We start from the raw sequence: 21,692 nt of genomic DNA, 5'->3' as shown, positions 1-21,692 counted from the left end.
CTCCCCAGGTGAGCCTGGCAGCCCCTTGGATTCCCCCAGAATTAATCCCCTGGGCCCCACAGAGGATTTGTTCCAGAACTGAGGGTCCAGGATAGGCCTGTAAGGGGGCAGTGCCCTGGGCTCTGTAAAAAGAGGAAGAGTTATCCCCTGACGGAATTCCTGCCTCAGCTCTCCAGTCCAGGCTGGAATGGAGGTGGTGACACGTCAACAGAACAAAATCAGAGAGCCCATGAGCAGCTGCATGGCTGCTCTGATTCAGTTGCCTCTGGACTCACTCCCTCCTGAGCTCCAGGCCAGGACCTCAGAACATAGGGACAAGGTTGGAGTGCTGGGTGAGATGCCCAGTAGACAGAAGAGTGGAAGAACCCTGTACTGCCTCTGAGCTGGGAAGTCCACACACAGGGCCATACCACTGCCCAGAAGTTACTGCCACACACACACACAAAAAGGGTGGCTTTCTCTACCCCTGCCCATCCATGGCCCTGGCACCTGGAGTCCCCATCTCAGATAAGTAGCTTATGGGAATCTGTTTACATCATGACTCTTGGTTGCACAGAAGTCTGAGGCTTCTTCACCTGGCTCCTGGGAGTCCAGGCAGAGGTGTTAACCCCAAGGGAACTTCTCTGCCAGGCGAGGACAGGGTGGGTGCTGCTCTTCTCTTAGGACTCAAGCAGGGCCCAGTGCTCAGGAAAGCAGCTCCTTACTGTGCCCCGGGAGTGGCCCTAGCAGCCATCTTGATTCACCAGAACAGTGTCAGCTCTTCACAGAAACTCCTCAGACCACTCACCTACCAGGTTCTCAGGGAGAGGTGAGGCCAGGACTGTCTCAGGGGGAGAAGAGACTTCTCTCCCTCTCTCAGGGAGAGAAAAAAACTGGTGGTGCTGTGTGTTAAAACCGCCCACGTCCCTTGGGTCCCATGCTCAGTCAGCAGGCCTGGTGCCTTGTGGTCCAAGAGAGGCTGGGAACAAAGAGCTGTCGCTGGTTGTGGGACAGCTGACCCACCAGCCTAAGGATTGTGGGATGGGAAAATCAAGTTGCAGACACCAGGAAGACAGGCTCAGAGTAGCATAGCTGAAGTCAGAGTTTAATTTCTCTGATAAGCCGGCCTTGTGAGGCTTTCAGGCTGGCCTGCCACTGCGCCATTGCCTCGTGAGCCTTCCGGGTGGGCCTAACAGCCCCTGCAACCAAGGTAAGGCTTGTCCTCAGGTGGGAGCCCACGCCAGAGCTGGAAACACAAACTCTGCCACAGAGTTCCCAAAACACTTCTAGAGGAATTGGTCTTTTCTTTAAGGTTTCTCTGCAAACTTTCTCTTGTCATTTTCCTGCCTGTGTATCTTTTCTCTCTCCCTCTTCTAGCTCAGGGATACTTTTGGACCTTGGGTGCCATGGGGATGGATTACTTGACCAATTCAGATGGCAGACATTTACAATACAGCCAGCTGTGTGGGACAGAGGTAGATACTGTGGTGCAGGGATTTAGTGAGAATGCATTGAACCTATAGGACGTGCTAGGTACAAGTCTAGACACTGAGATATAGAAGCAAACAAGACAAATTTTCTGCTATCATGAAACTCATGTTCTAGTAAAGGCAGGCTAATAATGGGGGAAATATCATATGGTAATAACCTGTTCTGCCGAGTACTAAAATAGCATGGTATCACAGAGATTATGGAGGTGGGTACTTCAGATTTGGTGTTCAAGGTCTGTCTGTCTAAAGCAGTGACATTTTCTTTTAAAGATTTAGTTATTTCAGAGAAAGAGAGAGAGAGAGAGAGCACAAGCAGGAAGGGCAGAGGGAGAGAGAGAATCCCAAGCAGACTCCATGCCGAGTGCAGAGCCCCATGCGGGGCTTGATCCCACAACCCTGAGATCACGACCTGCTCAAAATCAAGAGTCGGACACTTAACCAACTGCACCACCCAGGCACCCCTAAAGCAGTGACATTTTAACTTTGTAAATGATGGAAGGGTCAGCAAAGTGCAGAACAGGGCAAAGAGCCCTCGAGGCAGAGGTAGGAGCTAATGTGAAGGCCTTGGGACAAGCCCAAGCTCAGTGTTTTGAGGGAAAAGATCACTGTGGCTACAGCATGATGGGTAAGGAGGACAACAGTAGAAGATGGGACCAGTAAGATCAACAGGGTTCAGAGGATGTGGGGCATCTTGGGCCCCCCTACCAGGGGGAAATGAATGTGAAAGGAGTGGAGTACCTTTGAAGGATGTGATACATGGAGGGGAAATGATCCAATGTGCCTTTTTAAATGCTTACTGGCTGCTGTTTGCAGACTGGACTGTCGTCCAGTCTAAGACTTTCTACAAGTGAAGCAAGAACATGGGGCAGGCCAGAATAGGGGGATAATCCAGGGGAGATGAGCCAGGGTGGGGTGGTATCAGTGGAAAGAACAGGGGATGGAACCAGGCAGAGTGTGGAGGGGGAGCCAAACAGAGATGAATGAAATATGGTGGCTACAGAATAGGAGAAAATATTTGCAAATTATATATTGAACATATATCCAAAAATGAGCTTACATATAGAATGTAGAGATCACCTCTTATCTACAGTTTCACTTTCTGTGTTTTCAGGTACCTGTGATCTAGTGTGGTCCAGGAGCAGATGGTCGTGCTTCTGATATATCGTCTGAAGGTCAGTGGTACCTTAAAGCTATGTTACATTGCTTACATCTCACATCATTGCAAGAAGAAAAACGGTATATAATATATGCAGTATAAAATATGTTATAGCTAATAGATAAATAATATATATTGCAGAAAAAGAGACATGTTATTTATAGGGTAGTACAATTTTTTCCCTTTAAATTTCTATTTAAATTCTAGTTAATTAACATACAGTGCCATATTGGTTTTGGGAGTAGAATTCAGACTCGTCACTTACCTACAACACCAGTGCTCATTATAACAAGTGCCTTCCTTAACACCCACCCCCCATCTAGCCCAGCCCCTACCCACCTCCCTTCATCAACTCTGTTTGTTCTCTATTGTTAAGAGTCACTTACGGCTTATTTCCCTCTCTCCTTCTTTTTCTTTTCCCCCTTCCTATATGTTCATCTGTTTTGTTTCTTAAATCCCATGTATGAGTAAAATCATGTGGTATTTGTATTTCTCTGACTGACTGACTTTGCTTAGCATAATACCCTCTAGCTCTATTTCACTACTTGCAGATGACATGATACTCTACGTAGAAAACCTAAAAGACTCCACCAAAAAATTGCTAAAACTAATACATGAATTCAGGAAAGTCACAGGATTTAAAATCAACATACAGAAATCTGCCGCATTTCTATGGGGTGCCTGGGTGGCTCAGTTGGTTAAGCGACTGCCTTTGGCTCAGATCATGATCCTGGAACCACAAAAGCAAATAGCCAAAGCAATCCTGAAAAAGAAAAGAAAAGCTGGAGGCATCACAATTTTGGACTTCAAGCTATATGACAAAGCTGTAATCATCAAGACAGTATGGTATTGGCACAAAAACAGAAATGTAGGTCAATGGAACAGAATAAAGAGCCCAGAAATCAACCTACAGCTATATGGTTAACTAATCTTTAACAAAGCAGGAAAGAATACCCAATGGAAAAAAGACAGTCTCCAATAAATGGTGCTGGGAAAACTGGACAGCCACATGCAGAAGAATGAAATCAGACCACTTTCTTACACCATACACAAAGATAAATTCAAAATGGATGAAAGACCTAAATATGAGACAGGAAACATCAAAATCCTAGAGGAGCACACAGGCAGTAACCTCTTTGAGCTCAGCTGTAGCAGTTTCTTTCTAGACATGTCGCCGGAGGCAAGGGAAACAAAAGCAAAAAAGATCTGTTAGGACTTCATCAAGATAAAAATCTTCTGTACAGCAAGGGAAACAATCAACAAAACTAAAAGATGGCCTACGGAATGGGAAAAGGTATTTGCAAATGACATATCTGATAAAGGGTTCGTTTCCAAAATCTATAAAAAAGCTTATTAAACTCAATACCCCAAAAACCAAACAATCCTATATTGGGTAATACATTTAAATTACTTCAGATTTATCGTCAGAGGGAGAGAAGGAAGTCTCTTTTGAGACCAGAAGGAAGTAGAATCACATCTTTCAGGTGCTGAAGGAGAAACAAAACAAAACAAAACCCATAAATCAAAAGTTCTGTAGCCAATAAAAATATTGTTCAGGAGTGAAGGTGGAAAGAAAGACATTCTCAGATGAAGGAAAATTAAAAGAATTCCTTGACAGTGGACCTGCTCAAAAATAATTGCTAAAGGAAGTTCTCCAGGCAGAGGGGAAATGATACCAGAACTTAACTTGAAATATCAGGAATGGTGGCTCAGGCAGTTGGGCATCTGCCTTCAGCTTAGGTCATGATCCCAGGGTCCTGGTATCAAGTCCCGTGTTGGGCTCCCAGTTCAGTGGGGAGCCAACTTAAAAAAAAAAAAAGAAAGAAAAAAATATCAGGAATGAAAGAAGTTCAATAGAAATGGTAAAATCTGGGTTACTTTAACATTTTATTATTTATTATTTGACATGCTCTTGGATTCTTTAAAATATCTTTTATGGTTGAAAAAAATCATAACATTTTCTGATGGGGTTTGCAATGTATATTTCTATAATAATGAAACTACAACATAAAGAGAGGAGAATAAAGGAACCTGTATGATGGTAAAGTTTTACATTCCATTTAAAATGATAAAATATCAGGACACTTAGGTGGCTCAGTTGGTTAAGCCGCTGCCTTTGGCTCAGGCCATGATCCCAGGGTCCCGCGAGCTTGTTGCTCCATGGGGAGCCTGCTTGTCTCTCTGCCACTGCCTGATTGTGTGTGCTCTCTCTCTCTCTTTCTGACAAATAAATAAATAAAATCTTTAAAAATAAAATAAAATAAAAGGAAAAAATGTCTATCCTAAGCAGATCTGAAAAGGTAAATAATTATATTATAATCCGTAGAGCAACCACTTAAAAAAGATAGTTATAAACAAAATAGATGCATTTAAATGGAATACTAAAAAAAAAAAAATGTTCAAATAATCCAAACATGCAGAAAAGAGAAAATGGAGGGAGGGTGAACAGAGAAACAAATAATAAAACAGTGGACATAAATTCAGTCACATCAATAATTATGTAAAATGTAAATGGTCCAGGAGGACTGTCAGCAAAAATGATGAAGTTGGGAATTCCAAAAGCCCATCCCTTTACAAATCAGGAAATACAGTGGCAAAAACTGTCAGAATCAGCTTTATTATAACTCTAGAAACTGATAAAAGTTTATAATAACACCAGGGAAATGTTTAATGAAGGGAAAAAAAAAACGCTACCTGAATTTTGGTAGGACTTTGTGGTGTTTTAACTTAACTAAACCACATTTCCCTTGCTCCAGTTTGGTGAGAGCCTTAAAGACAACAGCTTGCATTCCCAGTGTAGGTTCTTAGTACAAAAGGGAGCAGAATGGGCCTACCTAAAGGAATTGTAGTTGTTTTGACCTGTCCTCTCAAATACACGGAACATCCTCAAGGATAGATTATATGATAGGACACAAGGTAAGTGTTAGCAAATATAAGAAGATTGAAGTCATACCAAGGATCTTTTCTGACTGCAATGGTATTACACTAGAAATCAACAATAGGAGGAAAGCAGGAAAATCTATACAATACGTAAAAGCTAAATAACATGCTTCTGAATAACCAGTGGGTCTAAGAAGAAATCAAAAAGGAAGTCCAAGAATATTTCAAAGCAAATGAAAATAGAAACATTTTACATTTTATTTACATGCTGTACAAGCAGTTCATTCTTTTTCTTTTTTCTTTTTTTTTTTTTAAGATTTATTTATTTGTTTTAGGGAGGTGGAAGAGAAAGAGGGAGAGAATCCCGAGCAGACTTCTGGCTGAGTGCAGACCCCAATGCAGGGCTGATCTCATGACCCTGAGACCACGATCTGATTCAATACTCAACCAACTGAGCCACCCAGATGCCCCCTTGTAAAAACAGTTCTGGGAAGGACATGTAGAGCTATAAATTCACATATGAAGGAATTAGAGAGATCACAAAGATTAAAAAGATAGAAATTTAAAAACCTACCTTCACACCTCAAGGCACTAGGAAAAGAAGAGCAAATTAAGCCTGAAGTTAGTAGAAGAAAGGAAATAATAAAGGTCTGGGTGAAAATAAATGAAATAGAGACCAGAAGAACAACAGCAGTTATCAATAAAGCAAAAAGCTGGTTTTATGAAAAGATAAACACAAGTGACAACCCCCTAGCAAGAATGAGGAAAAATAAAGAGAACACTTAAATTCATATAATCAGAAATGAAAGAGGAGAAATAGTAACTGACACCACAGAAATACAGGGCATCACAGGAGACTACTTTGAACAATTATATGCCAACAAATTAGATAACCAAGAAGAAATGGGTAATTTCCTAGAATCATAAAACCTATCAAGACTGAACCAGAAAGAAATAGCAGGTCTGAACAAACTGACAGTGAGTGAGGAGGTTGAATTAGTAATTAAAAATAAACCCTCCGACACAGAAAATGCCAAGACTAGATGGTTTCATCGGCAAATTCTACCAAACCTTTAAAGAAAAATTAATGCCATTCCTCAAACTTTCCTCCACATGTGAAGCTGTAAAATGTTTAGAAGCAAACATAGAAGGGTATCTCTGTAACCTTGAATTAAGCAAAGCATTCTGAGTTATGATGCAGAAGCACAATCCATAAATGAAAAGTTAAACTAGGCTTCAAAATGTAAAACTGCTTTTCGGAAAGACATCATCAAGAAAATGGATAGTCAAGCCATGGACTTCAAAGTATTTGCAAATTCTGTATTGGAGAGGGACACCTGGGTGACTCAGGTTAAGCGTCTGCCTTCGGCTCTGGTCACAATCCCAGGTTCCTGGGCTCCCTCTGCCTCTGACTCGCCCCCTGCTGGTGTTCTCTCTCTCTCTCTCTCCCTCTCAAATAAATAAAAAAATAAAATATTTTTTTAAAATGCTATATTGGATAAAGGACATATCTAAAATATATAAAGAACTCAGAGGGCTGAAAACAGAAAACAAAGAAATGAGAGAGAATAAACAGAGAACAAAAAGTGAAATAGCAGACCTAAGCCATAATATATTAATAATTACACCAAATGCAAATGTTTTGGTATCATTAGCCATTAGGTAAGTGCAAATGTACTGTGATGAGATACCACTCCATGTCTAATAGAATGGATAAGATAGAAAATATTGGCAAAATGAAGTTCTGGTGGGGAGATGAAGCAACTGCAATTCTCAGACACAGTGGATAGAAATACAAAACTATACACCACTTTGGAAAACAATTTGGCAGTTTTTTATAGTCAAACACCCACTTACTATAGGATGCAGTAATCCGACTCCTAGGTATTTGTCCTAGAGAGCTGAAAATGTATATTAAATGAATATTTATAGCAGCTCTATTGATAATTGTCAAATACTAGCAGCAACTCAGATATTCGGTGAGTGAATGAATAAACAGACACACACATCCAAGCAATGAAAACTACTCAGAAAAAAAAAGTAAGGAGCACAACATGATTTGAATGAATTTCTAAGTCATTGTGCTGAGCAAAAGCAGCCAATCTCAAAAGGCTACCTACCTACTGCCTGATTCCATCAATGTGACACTCTCAGAAAGACAAAACTATGTTGATGGAGATTAGATCAGTAGCTCCCAGGGGCCCCGGGGTGGACAGAGGTACAGCTCCCAAGGGATAGTACTTGAGAGTTTTTATTCTGTATCCTGATTGTGTTTGGTGGTTGCACAAACCTATACGTGCATTTTAAGCACAGAACTGTTCATCAAAGTTCTTATTTTCACTGTATGTTAATTTTAAAGTAACATAGGTCACATATGGAATAAATTTTTTTTTTTTAAAGATTTTATTTATTTATTTGACAGAGAGAAATCACAAGTAGATGGAGAGGCAGGCAGAGAGAGAGAGAGGGAAGCAGGCTCTCTGCTGAGCAGTGAGCCCGATGCGGGACTCGATCCCAGGACTCTGAGATCATGACCTGAGCCGAAGGCAGCGGCTTAACCCACTGAGCCACCCAGGCGCCCATGGAATAAATTTTTGATACATGGCAACAATACAGATCAATCTCAAGATAATTCTACTGTGTCAAAGAAATCAGTCTGAGTATCATCCCATTTTTATAAAATTCTAGAAAATGCAAACTGATCTATAGTAACAGAAAACCAATCAGTGATAGCCTGAGGGTGAGGAGGTGAGGAGAGCTAATTGATCTGTTCACTATCTTGATCATGGTGATGATTTCACGGATGCATACATATTCTAAACTTAATAAATTGTACACCTTGGGTGCAGTTTCTCCTATCTTAGTTATATCTCAGTAAAGCTACCCTTGAGGAGCATAGGATCCAGGGACACATAAATGGGCAGTTTGGAAATCCAGAGTTATGTGAATGGTAGCCGTGGGATCCAAAGCTGGAACTCCCTTCACCCAGCTGCGAAATCCTCCTATGGCTGGTTACATTTAGCACTCTTTACCTTTTGTAGGCACAACCAGCATCACAGAAAACACACAGCCAGCTATCTCATGATAAGACTGAGCATTTGAAGGAACTTTCCACTCTTTCCCCAGTGCTCTCCCAGCACTGAATCTTTTGTCTTCATGGTGTATCCCACCCAAATTACCATTCACAAATTCTGTGACTTTGAGCAAGTTCCATGGCCTCTCTAATCCTCACCGTTCTGAGCACAGACAATAAAAGTTCCCCACCTGGCAGGGTTGGTGTGAGGACTGAATGACATCAAGGCTATAAATTAACAACATGTCCCCATCTGATAGATGATACTTCTGGGAGGATTTTGTCTTATATCGTATATATAGATATGTACTGCATCATGCATGTAACACTTTTTTTTTTTAAGATTTTTATTTATTTATTTGACAGGCAGAGATTACAAGTAGGCTGAGAGGCAGGCAGAGAGAGAGGAGGAAGCAGGCTCCCCACTGAGCAGAGAGCCCGGTGCGGGGCTCGATCCCACGACCCTGGGATCATGACCTGAGACGAAGGCAGAGGCTTTAACCCACTGAGCCACCCAGGTGCCCCAACATGTAACACTTTTGATATCAAAAAGAGAGTGAGAGAGAACTGCAGCTCAGGGTCAGGACAGTATATCCTAGGTAAGGTTAGATTCTTTCCCATCACATTTACTTCCTGGGGCCAAGACAGAACCCCCATCTCAGTTCACAGATGGGGCCATGAGAGACTCAAAGAGCTCATTGATGACAGAGCTGGAACTCCTGACTCCTAGCCCAGTGCTCTGACAACAAGAGCAGATATCTGGGACCAAGGCCAGACAGGACCCACAGAAATTGTAACCTGGGGGCTGGAAGTGGGAGAATGAAAGAGGTAGTTGATAGGCAAGCTATTTTCAGAGCCATAGCCGGCTGCGGTCCGGGAGCAGGGGGAGAAGGCAGGACGGCATAAACGAGCCACACTGATTACACTCACTCATTCCTCCGTTATTTACGATTTGGCAGCGCCATGCTAGGATATGAGGGATGAGTAAGATGGCCCCGCTCCCCGAGAGCTAACACTGATATAGGCCGGAGGGACAAGGAGATAAAAAACAGCATTTTGGCACAATTCTAATTCTGTCATCCATTTGGTCCCCAAACATTGGCCAGAGTCACCCTCATCCCCTGGGTTTGTTCTTGCTGCCCATTGGGAAAATGTTTAGCATGGGAAGGAAGAAACTGTGAGGCACTGAGTGGTCAAGAGAAGGAATTGAGACCAAGGGTGGGTGCTCTCTAGATCCTCCACACCCTCCCAGCTCAGGGTCCCTCCTGACTTCTCTCCTTGACTGGACTCAGGCCACTCCCGAGAGTCAACTGGATAAACACCCAGAAATTAACGACTTCTTTGTCGAAGACAGAACTAAGTCCAAAGACTTAGCTCTGTCCTCACCTGGTGGATGGGCTGCTGGGAGGGTAAGTTTGGGAAGCCTGGGGATTGCGCCTTTGAGGTCCGACAGTTAGTTCTTAACTTCTGTCAGCCACCAGAGGGCGGTGTTGGGGCATCTCAAAACCCCAGAAAACCGTGCCTCAGCCAGGGGACAGTAAACAGACCTTGACTTCCATCACCCAGGCTTCATTTGTTTGTTTTTTGTTTTTTTGTTTTTTTGGGTTTTTTTTGTGTTTTTTTTGGTATGTTTTAAGCACGTTAAACTCAAAGAATGCTTTGTGTGCTAGGGCTTCAATGGCAGCCTTGCAGCCAATTCCAGAATTCCGCGTTAGTAGGAGTCCTTGGGGGAATACCTGCAACAGCCAGTAGAAGGGGTTGGAGAGCTAAGAACGTGGGTCCCTAGGTGAGCAACGAACTGAGAGGGCGCAAAAGGGCTCCAGGAATTGTTCTATTATTAGAAATGAACTGGAGCTGGGTGAGGAGGAAGGAGGAGCTGTCAAGATGGCACAAGGCTGGAGAGAAGGGGAATGCGATGTGGAGTGAATAGGAAAATCCCCCACAGTGGAGAGACCACAGGTATTCAAAGAACAGGAACACTAGTGTTTAGTTTGAGGTGGCTTCTGCTGCAGAGATCTGTGCAGCTGGTCAGCTTTGTTGTGTGGTCAGGACTCCATGAAAGGGCTGCATTCTTTGGGCATGCAGGATCAGATCAGCGCCGGCAGAATGTTAGTATGAACTACACAGTGGGAGCAGGGCCCCAGCAGTTGTCTTGCAAAGCAAAGCCTTTGGGGATGTATAGCCACCTGGGCAAAGGCTTTGGACTTGCACGTGGGCAAAGATGAGTTTGAGCCTGCTCATTCAGGTCTCAGGAGCCTGGGAGAGCCCAGCTTGCCTCTGTGTGACACAAGAGGGCTCCAGGGCCATGATGCGAAAGGTCTGGGGAAAGGAATTGGGGAGCTGAGGTCCAGAGAGCCCCTACCACCTGCAGAGAGAACAGAATTCGAAGAGGGCTTTTCCTGCAGAAAGTGCAGCTGAGGTATGGATCCTAAAGAAACAGAAGGAGCTGCAGGGGTGAGAGAAGACAGATCAGGCGTCCACTACAATCCTTGCGTGACGCGGTCCTGCCTCCTCCAGCTCTTCCCACACCACCACATATTACACAGAGACCCAAGATCAAGCCACCAACCCCTAGAGCAGCAGCTTCCTAACTTATTTCCCTGATTAAACACGAACACCTTATCTCTTTCCACACAGACACAGAGTTCTTTTAAGAAGTAAGGCCAGGTAATGACCCTTCTCTGCTTTAAACCATCAGCACCTTCCCATTACTAGGAGAAATGCAGAGTCCTCTTTATGGCCTGCACGGGCTGTCTCTTCCCCCCCTAGCCTCATCTGCCACACAGCCCATGTGTCCCAGCCATCTCTGTCTTCCTGCTCTTTCTCAACTGCACCAAGTTCATTCCCGCTTTGGGACTTTCGCCCTTCTGTTTAGCTGTCTCTTCCCCCACCCCAGACTTCCACACGTATGGCTTCTTTTTGTCAGTTAGCTCTCAAATGTCACCTTCTCAGGCCTTCTCTGACACATAAGGTTACTCCCCAGTTCCTGCCAAATCTCCCTCTATCACAGCAGTCCCTATCCCTCCTCACTATCTGAAATGGCCTTTGCTTGCCATCCAGTGACTCCCTCTCCACTAAGATAAAACACCCTGAAGGCAAGAGCTTGCCTGGCAACTTCACTACTCATCTTTAGTGCCTGGCACCTAGAGGTGCTCAGGAATGATTTTTGAAAGAATAAATGTTCCGCCAACTCTGGTAGGTTTAGTGATGACTTCCAAGGTGAGATTAAGTCTTCCCAAGTGTAGGCAATAGAAGCAGAATTTGAACTCAGGCATCCTGACTTTTGTGCTAATGCTTGAGCTTGGATTAGTTTATCTCGACCTTTGTCTGTTCTTTCCTTGATAGCACTTACTGCAATCTATTGTTGTTTTGCTTGTTTGTTGTCTGACCCCTCAGCTGGTGTCATGCTGCTAGAATAGGATGGCATCCTGCCCCCTACAGTGTTGCCAATGCTGAGAACAGCGCCTGGCCCCTTGTCAGTACTCTGTGTTACCTGGGTGAGTGGATAAACACCCAGTGAGCAGACAAGTGAGGGGTGGCTCTGAGGAACATGAGTGCGCTAGCAGTAGGGGACTTTCCCAGGCACTGGCCCAGCAGTGCCCAGAACCCGCCAAGAAGTTGCCTCTTGCTGTTGCAGAAGGCATCTTTCGGGGTGAATGATGGCAGGCTTGCTCGCTTTTATAGCAAGGGAGTGTCATCTATTCTGCAAATCTTCAAACTTGAGGGTCTTCCCTGATGCGGGGCCTGGGTTTGGCCTTGCCCCTGACCATAGCCGAGAGTCCTGCCTGTCCACTGGGGTGATACCAGGGTTCTGGGTGGATCTGTGGAAACGTCTTCTTTTCCACTCATTACGTTATGTCAGCACCTTTTCAGCTTCTGAGAAACAGGAAGTACTGTGATGTGTGGTGGGGTTTGAAAGGATGATAAGAGACATAATCACATTTCTTTGAGCATGGAGGACTGGGGTTCCTGTTTGCTCTGACATGAACACATTACCTTTTCCCTTTAGCCAGAATTCTGGAGGATGAGGACTGTGTGGGAAATATGTTTTATGGGGGAGAAGAATAAGGGGATAAGAGCTTTTAAAATTATTGTCATGAAACATTATATGTACAAAAAATGTACAGTTTAAAACATAACAAAACTTTTAAAATCCATGTGTCCATCATCCTATCTTGTGAGGTGACTTTCTCATAATATCCCACTCCCTCCCCACCAGAGGCAGCCACTATCTTGATTTCTGTGGTTAATCATTTCTTTGCTATTCTTTATGATTTTATCACATATGTAGATAACCTTAAATTATATATGATTTTATTTTGCCCATTTTTGACCTTTTGAGAAAAATATTTATTCATTTATTTTAGAGAGAGAGTAGGGGAGGGGCAGAAGGCAAGGAAGAGAGTCTCAAGCAGACTCTGTACTCAGCTTGGAGGCTTACATGGGGCTCAATCTCACAACCCTGAGATCAGGACCTGAGCTGAAACCAAAAGTCAGACACTTAACAAACCAAGCCACCCAGGTGCCCCATTTTTTACCCTTTTATAAATGGAATCTTTTTGGATATATTTAAGACTTGCATTTACTGTTCAACAAAATGTTTTCAGGCTCATCTGTGTGGACCCAATAGCTGTACATTCATTTACTTTATTGCAAACCCAATGAATAACTAAATAAGAATTATCTATTTTATACTGACAGGCATTTCCTTTCCCCCCCAGTTTTAGCTATTAAAAACAGTGATGCTAAAAGGATGTTAGGTAAATGCTAAGAAAATCTGAATAAAGTATAGACTTTAATTAACAATAACGTATCAGTATTGGTTCATTAATGTGACAAATGTACCATCCAGTTGTAAGATTTTCATAGTAGGGGAAATTGGATGTGGAGTACATGGGAACTTTGCACTCTCTTCACAATTTTTCTGTAAATCTAAAATTATTTTAAAATAAAAAATTTTGGGAGCGCCTGGATGACTCAGTCAGTTGGGCATCTTAGGTCATGATCCCAGGGTCCTGCAATCGAGCCCCATGTCAGGCTCCCTGCTTGGCAAGGAACTTGCTTCTCCCTCTCCCTCTGGTGCTCCCCCCTTGCTTGTGCTCTCTCACTCTCTCTCAAAATAAATAAATAAATAAAATCTTTATAAATAAATAAATAAAATAAAATAAAAATTTGATGGGGCACCTGGCTGGTTCAGTCAGTAAAGTGTCTAGCTCTTGGTCTTGGGGTTGTGAGTTCAAGTCCCATGCTGGATGTAGAGATTACTTAAAAATTAAATTTAGTTTAATTTAATTTAAAAATTTGTTAAGGAAAACTCAGTGGTGGGGCACCTGAGTGGCTCAATCGGTTAAGGATCTACCTTCAGCTCAGGTCATGATCCCAGGATCCTAGGATCAAGCCCTGCATCAGTCTCCCTGCTTCTCCCTGTGCTCCTCCCCAACTTGGCACGCACTCTCCCTCAAATAAATAAAATCTTTAAAAAAAAAAAAAAAAAGATAAAAGAAACCCCAGTGCTGTTATGAGCAGACTTTCTTAAATCTCTCAATATCCGTGTGCAAGAATTTCTTTAGAATGCATACCAGGTTGAAATTCTGGGTCACAGGGTACACATGACTTCAATGTCCTTAGCTCTGCATTTCGAGAGTAACAATTTTTCCTGTCCCACACACAATGTATAAGAATTCCTTTTACTTCACATCCTGGGCAAAACTTGTGATATCTGGACTTTTTAAATTTTTGCCAGTCTGGTGGGTGTGAGATGCTATCTCATTGTGGTTTAATTTTGTATTTCCCTGATTACTAACAATTTTGAACATCTCTTTATGTTTATTGGCCATCTGTGCTTCCTGTTCTGAGAATATGCTCACTCATGTCATTTACCTTTTTTTTTTTTTCTGGTGGGTTATTTATCTTTTTCTTATTGAGGGCTTATCTTTTTCTTATTAAGAGGACTTTGTTACTCATTCTGAAAACGAATCCTTTGTCATTTATACGTAACACAAATATATGTCCTAACTTACAACTTTTCTTTTACTCAGTAGATTTGTTGAATGTTGAGTATATGTATCTTTTCCTTACTGATCTATGCTTGAGGGCTTTATTTATAAGATCCTTCTATTCATTCTGGAGAGCTCTTGTTTGCTCCTTTAGATCCACTTTGCACTTTTCTGTGGCCCTGGGTAGGGGGCAGACTTGTCTGGACTACATTAATGACTTCTCTCCTGGATTCCCCTCTGGGTTTGATCTTGAGGATCCCGAACAGGCAAACTAAGGGTGGGAGCTAAATGAAGTCAAGGTGTTTGTCTTCCCAAACCTCTCCTGGTAAGGCTGCTGCAAGTTAGCTGTGTCCCTGACTAAATATCCCAGCTCCTACCGGTGGCCCTTTCCCCACAGCCCTCTGTGTCTTGGAGTTTGACCAATCATCCCTCTCCTGTTACAGCTCCTGTTATTAGGCCTAGAGGATTGCGTTTTCCCTCCTGGTCTCCCTGCATCCTGTTCTCACTGTTAAAATCGCCCAAATAGTAAATAACATTTCCTCAAATTACCCAGTTTTCTAGAATTATTCCAGTTGTCTCCTGACAGATATGCTCACCCCAAGGTCATATTTTTATTTTACTTTATTTCTTTATTCACTTATTTATGTATTTATTTTTGAAGTAAACTCCATGCCCAGTGTGGGGTTTGAACTCACAACCCCAAGACTAAGAGTCATGGTGCCCTTCTTCTTCTTCTTCTTCTTTGTTCTTTCTTCTTCTTCTTCTTCTTCTTCTTCTTCTTCTTCTTCTTCTTCTTCTTCTTCTTCTCCCTCCTCCTCCTCCTCCTCCTCAAGACTTACTTATTTATTCGAGAGAGAGAAAGCATACATGATCAGGAGGAGGGGCAGAGGGAGAGAGAAAGAGAGAAGCAGACTCCCTGCTGAACATGGAGCCTGGCGTGGAACTCCATCTCATGACCCCAAGATCATGCCCTGATCTGAAATCAAGGGCTGGACACCCAACCAAATGAGCCATCCACGCGCCCCATCCCATCTTTAAAAAAAAAAAATTATTTATTGGTCTCTCTTTCTCTACCTGTCCTTGACACTCCCTCCCCTGCCCTTGACACTCCCTCTCTTGCCCTTGACACTACTGACACTTTATATGAGATAATTCTTTGCTGTAGGGGCTGTTGTGTGCAATGTAGGATGTTTAGTAGAATTCCTGGCCTCTGCCCATGAGATCATGGCAGTAGCCTCTTTTTTCTCTCTAGCTGTGACAACCAAAAATTGCCACATGTTCTCCCAGGGATGGGGAGGGTTAGGGGGGATTGCTCTTTGTTAAGAACCACTGCTCTACCCTATGTAAATATCTTGTTGACTTAATAAAGTTTGATATCTCATGGGGCAAGATCACCCACTCTGATCTCCTTCTTTAGGATTATGTTAGCTATTCTTGGACCCTGATTCTTCCATGTACATTTTATTTTTTTTTAAAGATTTTTATTTATTTATTTGACAGAGAGAGAGATCACAAGTAGGCTGAGAGGCAGGTAGAGAGAGTGGGGGAAGCAGGCTCCCCTCCAAGCAGAGAGCCTGATGCAGGGCTCAATCCCAGGACCCTGAGATCATGACCTGAGCCAAAGGCAGAGGCTTAACCCACTGAGCCACCCAGGCACGCCCCCCCGCCATGTACATTTTATAATCAGCTTTTTAAGTACCATGAAAAAAACTGTTGGGATTTTGATAGGTTTTGTATTGAATTTATAGATCAGGTTCCAAATTATGGTATTGACTTTTTGTATCCATGATCATGGTGGGTGTCTGTGTTTGTTGAGGTCCTTTTAAAATTATTTCAATAAAACTTTAAATCAGCTTTCAGTAAAGTTCACATTTTGTTAGAGTTATTCTTTGGCACCTTATAGTTTTCTAAGTGTTATAAATGATATCTTCTCTAAGATTATATTTCTATTTGTTAGTGATGTGTAACAATGTAATCAATTCTGCATATTGATCAAGCAGTTTGATAAATTCTTTTTTTAAGATTTTATTTATTTATCTGGTAGCAAGAGAGACAGTGAGAGAGGGAGTACTAGCAGGGAGAGGGGGAGAAGGAGAAGCAGGCTCTCAACTGAGCAGGGCGCCGGATGTGGGACTCAGTCCCAGGACCGTGGGATCATGACCTGAGCCAAAGGCAGACGCAGAAGGACTGATTCACCCAGGAGCCCCTAGTTTGATAATCTCTTATTACTTATAATCATTTACTACCCCTATGTCCTTTTGGGTTTTATTTTTGTCATTTTGCATCATCTGTATATATATACACACACACACACACACACAAATGTTTGTGTATATACACAAATATATATATATATATATATATACACACACAAACATTTGTGTCTGTACATGAATTTTGTTTTTTCTTTTACAATCCTTACATATATTTGTATAATTATACTCTTGTTGCAAAGGCCAGTACCTGCAGTCACAGTTTTTAAACAAAATGGAGTTAACATTATCCACGGTCACCAGTAACCCCTATAAAGTCTGTGCAAATTGGAAAAAGAAGCTTCTTCCTCAATACCCTTTACTTCCATCTGGTAGGAAATTATCATGATACATATTCAAATCCACAATGTCTATGATGTAAAATGTGCTCCCTGGGAGTGTGCTGTGCACATACAGTGGTCCTGCACATTCTTGCATTGGTTCCTGGCTTTATTTATTTATTTATTTATCTGTTTATTTATGGGAGGGGCAGAGGGAGAGGGCAAGAGAGAATCTCAAGCAGGCTCCGTGCCCAGTGCAGAGCCTGATGCAGGGCTCGATCCCACAACCTCAAGAGTCACCACTTAGCTGTCTGAACCAGCCAGGCATCCCCACATGTTATGTATATCTTTTTATACATTCTGAATTTGGATCGATAACATTTTCTTTACAATTTTTACATCCATGTTCATGAGCGACTATTGCATCATAATTTTCTCTTTTTTTTTTTTTTTTTGTGATGCCTCCCTCTGGTTTTACTAATATGTACTAGCCTCTCAAAATGATTTGGAAAATACTGTGTTTTGTTTATTTTCTGTATGAGTTTACATATGTTTCGAATTACATGTAATTTGAAAGTTTGGAAGGATTCACCCATAAAACTATCTAGGCTTTGTGTATTCTTAGTGGGAATATTTTAAATGATTAATTCAATTATTGTAATGGTTATAGAACCCTTTGTATTCTTGCATCAGTTTTTATAATTTAAATTTGCATGGGGCACATGTTTGTGTGCCTTCTCAGATTTGCTCCACTTTCTCCTTTCTCTCTCTTGGTCAGCATCTCACTCACACCAAGTCACCCTTATGCTTCCAGGCACAGTTGAAATGCCACACTATGTGGAATGAAGGTTGGCTCCCAAGCGGCTGCTAATGACATTGCCAATAATGCAACAGAGGTGAATTTGACTAATAGGATGTGGCAGACAAAAGGGAGCCTGGCATATGAATTCCCTTCTCCTTTGCCCTTTCTCTGTGCTGCTCTGCCTTCTTTCAGCACTCCTGCAGAAATTCCCTGGGATAAGCACATGTACCTGCAGGGAGATTTGCTATGCTTGCTCACACCTTGGTGTGAAGTTGGGGCCAGTACACTAATGTATCACACCACACTGCAGCATGTCTTTCTTGCCTCACCTCCCTCTTTCCCTCAACCTAACCAATATAAGCTTATAACTCCCAAATTAAGTGTCTGCTCTTTATTGCTTGCCTCAGGCTCTGCTTTCTGAGAAATCCTCAGCTATGGACAGTTGGTATCAGATGTAACAAACCCTCGAAATGAAATTTTGAAGTTTAATTGCTCACTTCTCTGAAATAATAGGAACCTATTGCTGATGCTATGCAGACTGACTTCTAGCATGCAGTGGCTTTGGAGGTTGTTTTTTTTTTTTAAGCTTTTAATTGATTAATTTGGATAAAGTGCAGATGGGGAGCAAAGCAATGGAAGACGAAGTGGGTGAAATATATGGGAGCTATGTTAATTGCAATTCAATTGCAACTGCAAAGCACAATGACTCTTCTGATAGCCCTGGAGACCTTACCAAAAAAGAGGGATAGGCTCAGAAAAATTTAATTCCAATTTAAAGTACACTCTGAATGCTAGCAGACTTCCATGGCAACTCTAAAAGAGACCCTTGGTGCACTTGGGTGGCTCAGTCAGAAGGGCATGAGACTCTCGATCTTGGGTCATGAAATTACACCACATGAAATTACCAAATAAATAAAACTTTAAGAAATGGAGACCTTTATCTCTTGCAGCCACAGGGCAGACTGAGCTGCGAATTATGCTCAGGGTCTGATCATTTGTAGGTCTTTGTAGAGCTTCAAAGGAGAATAGTTGTGCACCTATGGCAAAGTGTAGGACCTTATAACAAGAGTGTGGGACTGTAAGACCTGGGAAAGGAACAGATGGGTGAGAAAACCTGAGACTCTTGAAACCCCAAATTCTTCTGAGTTCTCCTTAACTGGAAGTAGCAGCCCTTTCCCCCTTGCCAAAGTGGACTATTTTCTCCTTGCTTAAAGAGATAAAAATTATTTCTCTTGAAACAGGTGCCTCCCAAGATGATATTTTTTCTCCTCTTCACACTCCCCACTATCTGCAGGTCAGTAATCAGAATTAGAGCTCAGAATGTTCATATCAGTTAGGGCCCAATCAGAAGACAGAAACTATACCAGCTATTTCAATAGAGAGAATTGAATATAAATAATTGTTAAGCAGGTATCGGATAACTGGAGAGGCAGAAAGGGAGCAATAAGGTATTATGAAGGTGGTGATTTGTGGGAAGCCGCTATTGCCCTTATTCCTGGAGATCAAAGGGAAGAGGTTAGAATTATTAAAACATACAACCTTAGGGGAAGAAACTCCCAGACCTGAAGATCAAAGCTTGGCAGCTGGTGGTGTTTCTGAGCTCAGAAAAGGGGCAGATGGTAATAGGATCCAGATCTTTAGGGGGGGAAGGTGCTGGTTGAGTGGTGCCGGGGTCTTGGGAGTCTTGGGATGAAATACTCTAAGGTTTTTGAATGAATGTTGGCAAAACTACAAACTGTAACCGGTTTCTTCTACTGGAGTGAACTGCTGCTGCCAGGGTAACACTAATATTAGGATTAGGAATGTAAATGACAGGAATCAGAGGCAAAAACAAGGAATAGTAGGCAAACAGGAATGAGCAAGTCCCTTCTTCCTCCAGCCTCCTAGTGTAGCGCCCCCTACTGATAGATCCTAACAGAATCAGCTGACAAGAGAGAACCTTGTTCACAGGGTCCCAGGTCTACTAGAGTATAGAAGGTGTGTTCGAAGGTGAGAGGCATTAGCTTCCCAGCTGACATTCAGGTGTGTTGGAGCTTACAGATATGTACTGTCAGAATCTAACGCCAAGTGGATCCTGTTAGTCCAGAGGAATAAAGAGTTGAGTAGATAGAGTTGAATTCATTGATGGGGGGCTACTCACTATGATGCAGGATTTAATGTTTTGTCAAGAACATTCAGAGCTTATCCTAACAGTTTACTGGAATGTCTCTTAGAAGCCTACAGAAGATGAAATGGAGATGCCAGAATTTCCTTTCCATCGTGTTGAAGATGAGGGCAGATAGCTCAGGAAGTAGGAATACTAGATAGATGTATTGTATATGGTCTGAGTACCCACTATCTGGCCATGTTCTCTGTAGGTCACAGAGAGCACTCCTTTTGCTATCATAGCACATGACACCTTAGTGAGGAGAAACAGGCATCATTGCAAAGGTTGGTAGTAGAAGTTCTCCATAAGCTGGATTGAAGGTGGGGGATGCTGCCATTGACATGGGCTCCCCGATAATCAGTGGGCAAGATGGAATTCCTAGGAAGGCAGAGGCCAAAGTGGTCATAATTACTACAATGAGCAGTCAGGCTATATAAAGTAACTTTGACCCTTGGATTTATAGTGGTGGCTAATATAGTAAAGCATTTCAAGAGGCAAGAGAGGTGGATAATTGATCAACATGCTATTCAGTGTATGGGTAGTTAGATACAATCAAAAGCTTGTGGTTGAGGTGTGCAAGAGCCATCACAATAAAAAATCAGACCTTTCATCCATCTCCCAGATTCCAGTAACCATTCATTAAATAGGAGGGACTCTAGAATCCTACTTCATGGAGTAAGCTTTCTTTCTTTTTTTTTTTTTTTTAAGATTTTATTTATTTATTTGACAGACAGAGATCACAAGTAGGTAGAGAGGCAGGCAGAGAGAGAGGGGGAAGCAAGCTCCCTGCAGAGCAGAGAGCCCGATGTGGGGCTTGATCCCTGGACTCTGGGATCATGACCTGAGCCAAAGGCATAGGCTTTAACCCACTGAGCCACCCAGGTGCCCCTGGAGTAAGCTTTCTTTCTTCAATCCTTTACCAGAGGGCCCTAGACCATTCATCAGAATAACCATGCACTGGTAAAGGACATACTCAGACTTTCCTCTTTTAAAAAAAAAGCAAACACATTTTATTTATTTATTTATTTATTTATGAATAAGAGAGTGTGTGCAGGTGCATGTGTGTGACAGAGGTGGAGTGGGGGAGGAACGGAGGGGGAGGGAGAGAATCTCCAGCAGATTCCACACTGAACACAGAGCCAGACATAGATCCAGTGTGGGGCTCAGAAATATATATTCTTGGATTTTTTTGTGGTGCAGTTTTTTAAAAAAATATTTTAATTTTTAAAAGAATTTATTTATTTATTTGTCAGAGAGAGCACAAGCACGGGGAGCAGAAGAGGGAGAAGGAGAAGCGGGCTCTCCACTGAGCAGAGAGCCGGATGCAAGGCCCCATCCCAGGACCCCGGGATCATGACCTGAGCTGAAGGCAGAGGCTTTAACCCACTGAGCCACCCAGGTGCCCCTTGGACACATTACTTTGAGATGTTCTCTGGGAAGGGTCCTCTGTGTCCCTCCAAAACTCAGCCTATTCACTCACACTGGCTCCTCTCACTGGGGGGGCACAGTGACATCCCCAAGATAGAGTGAGTGGTTGCCCTGTTGTGGGATAAGCTTTTGAGAGGAAAAATAAGGCTTAAGAAGGTAGTCCTATTACATGGAGGCTGCATTCATCATCCCCGATACCCTGGGTTCTG

At 42.6% G+C, this 21,692-nt stretch overlaps 1 protein-coding gene across 7 annotated transcripts in view; it reads left to right on the top strand.

Moving 5' to 3' along the window:
* RAD50 (RAD50 double strand break repair protein) overlaps window positions 1-21,692 on the top strand; it is a 230,906-nt gene that overhangs the window by 93,301 nt on the left and 115,913 nt on the right. For all 7 annotated transcript variants that reach the window (XR_004284081.1, XM_032336771.1, XM_032336768.1 and 4 more), the window contains one exon: window positions 2,581-2,641. Coding sequence is in view for 5 of the 7 variants with exons in the window: in XM_032336771.1 (XP_032192662.1) it covers window positions 2,612-2,641 (30 nt within the window). In the remaining 2 variants the exon portion in view is untranslated. The remainder of the gene's footprint in view (window positions 1-2,580; window positions 2,642-21,692) is intronic.

Source organism: Mustela erminea, chromosome 3, assembly GCF_009829155.1.
Source record: "Mustela erminea isolate mMusErm1 chromosome 3, mMusErm1.Pri, whole genome shotgun sequence".
In the NCBI taxonomy this organism is placed as follows: Eukaryota; Metazoa; Chordata; class Mammalia; order Carnivora; family Mustelidae; genus Mustela; species Mustela erminea.
The sequence above is the reverse complement of the archived record's forward strand: the minus strand, read 5'-3'. Positions and strand labels throughout refer to the sequence as shown.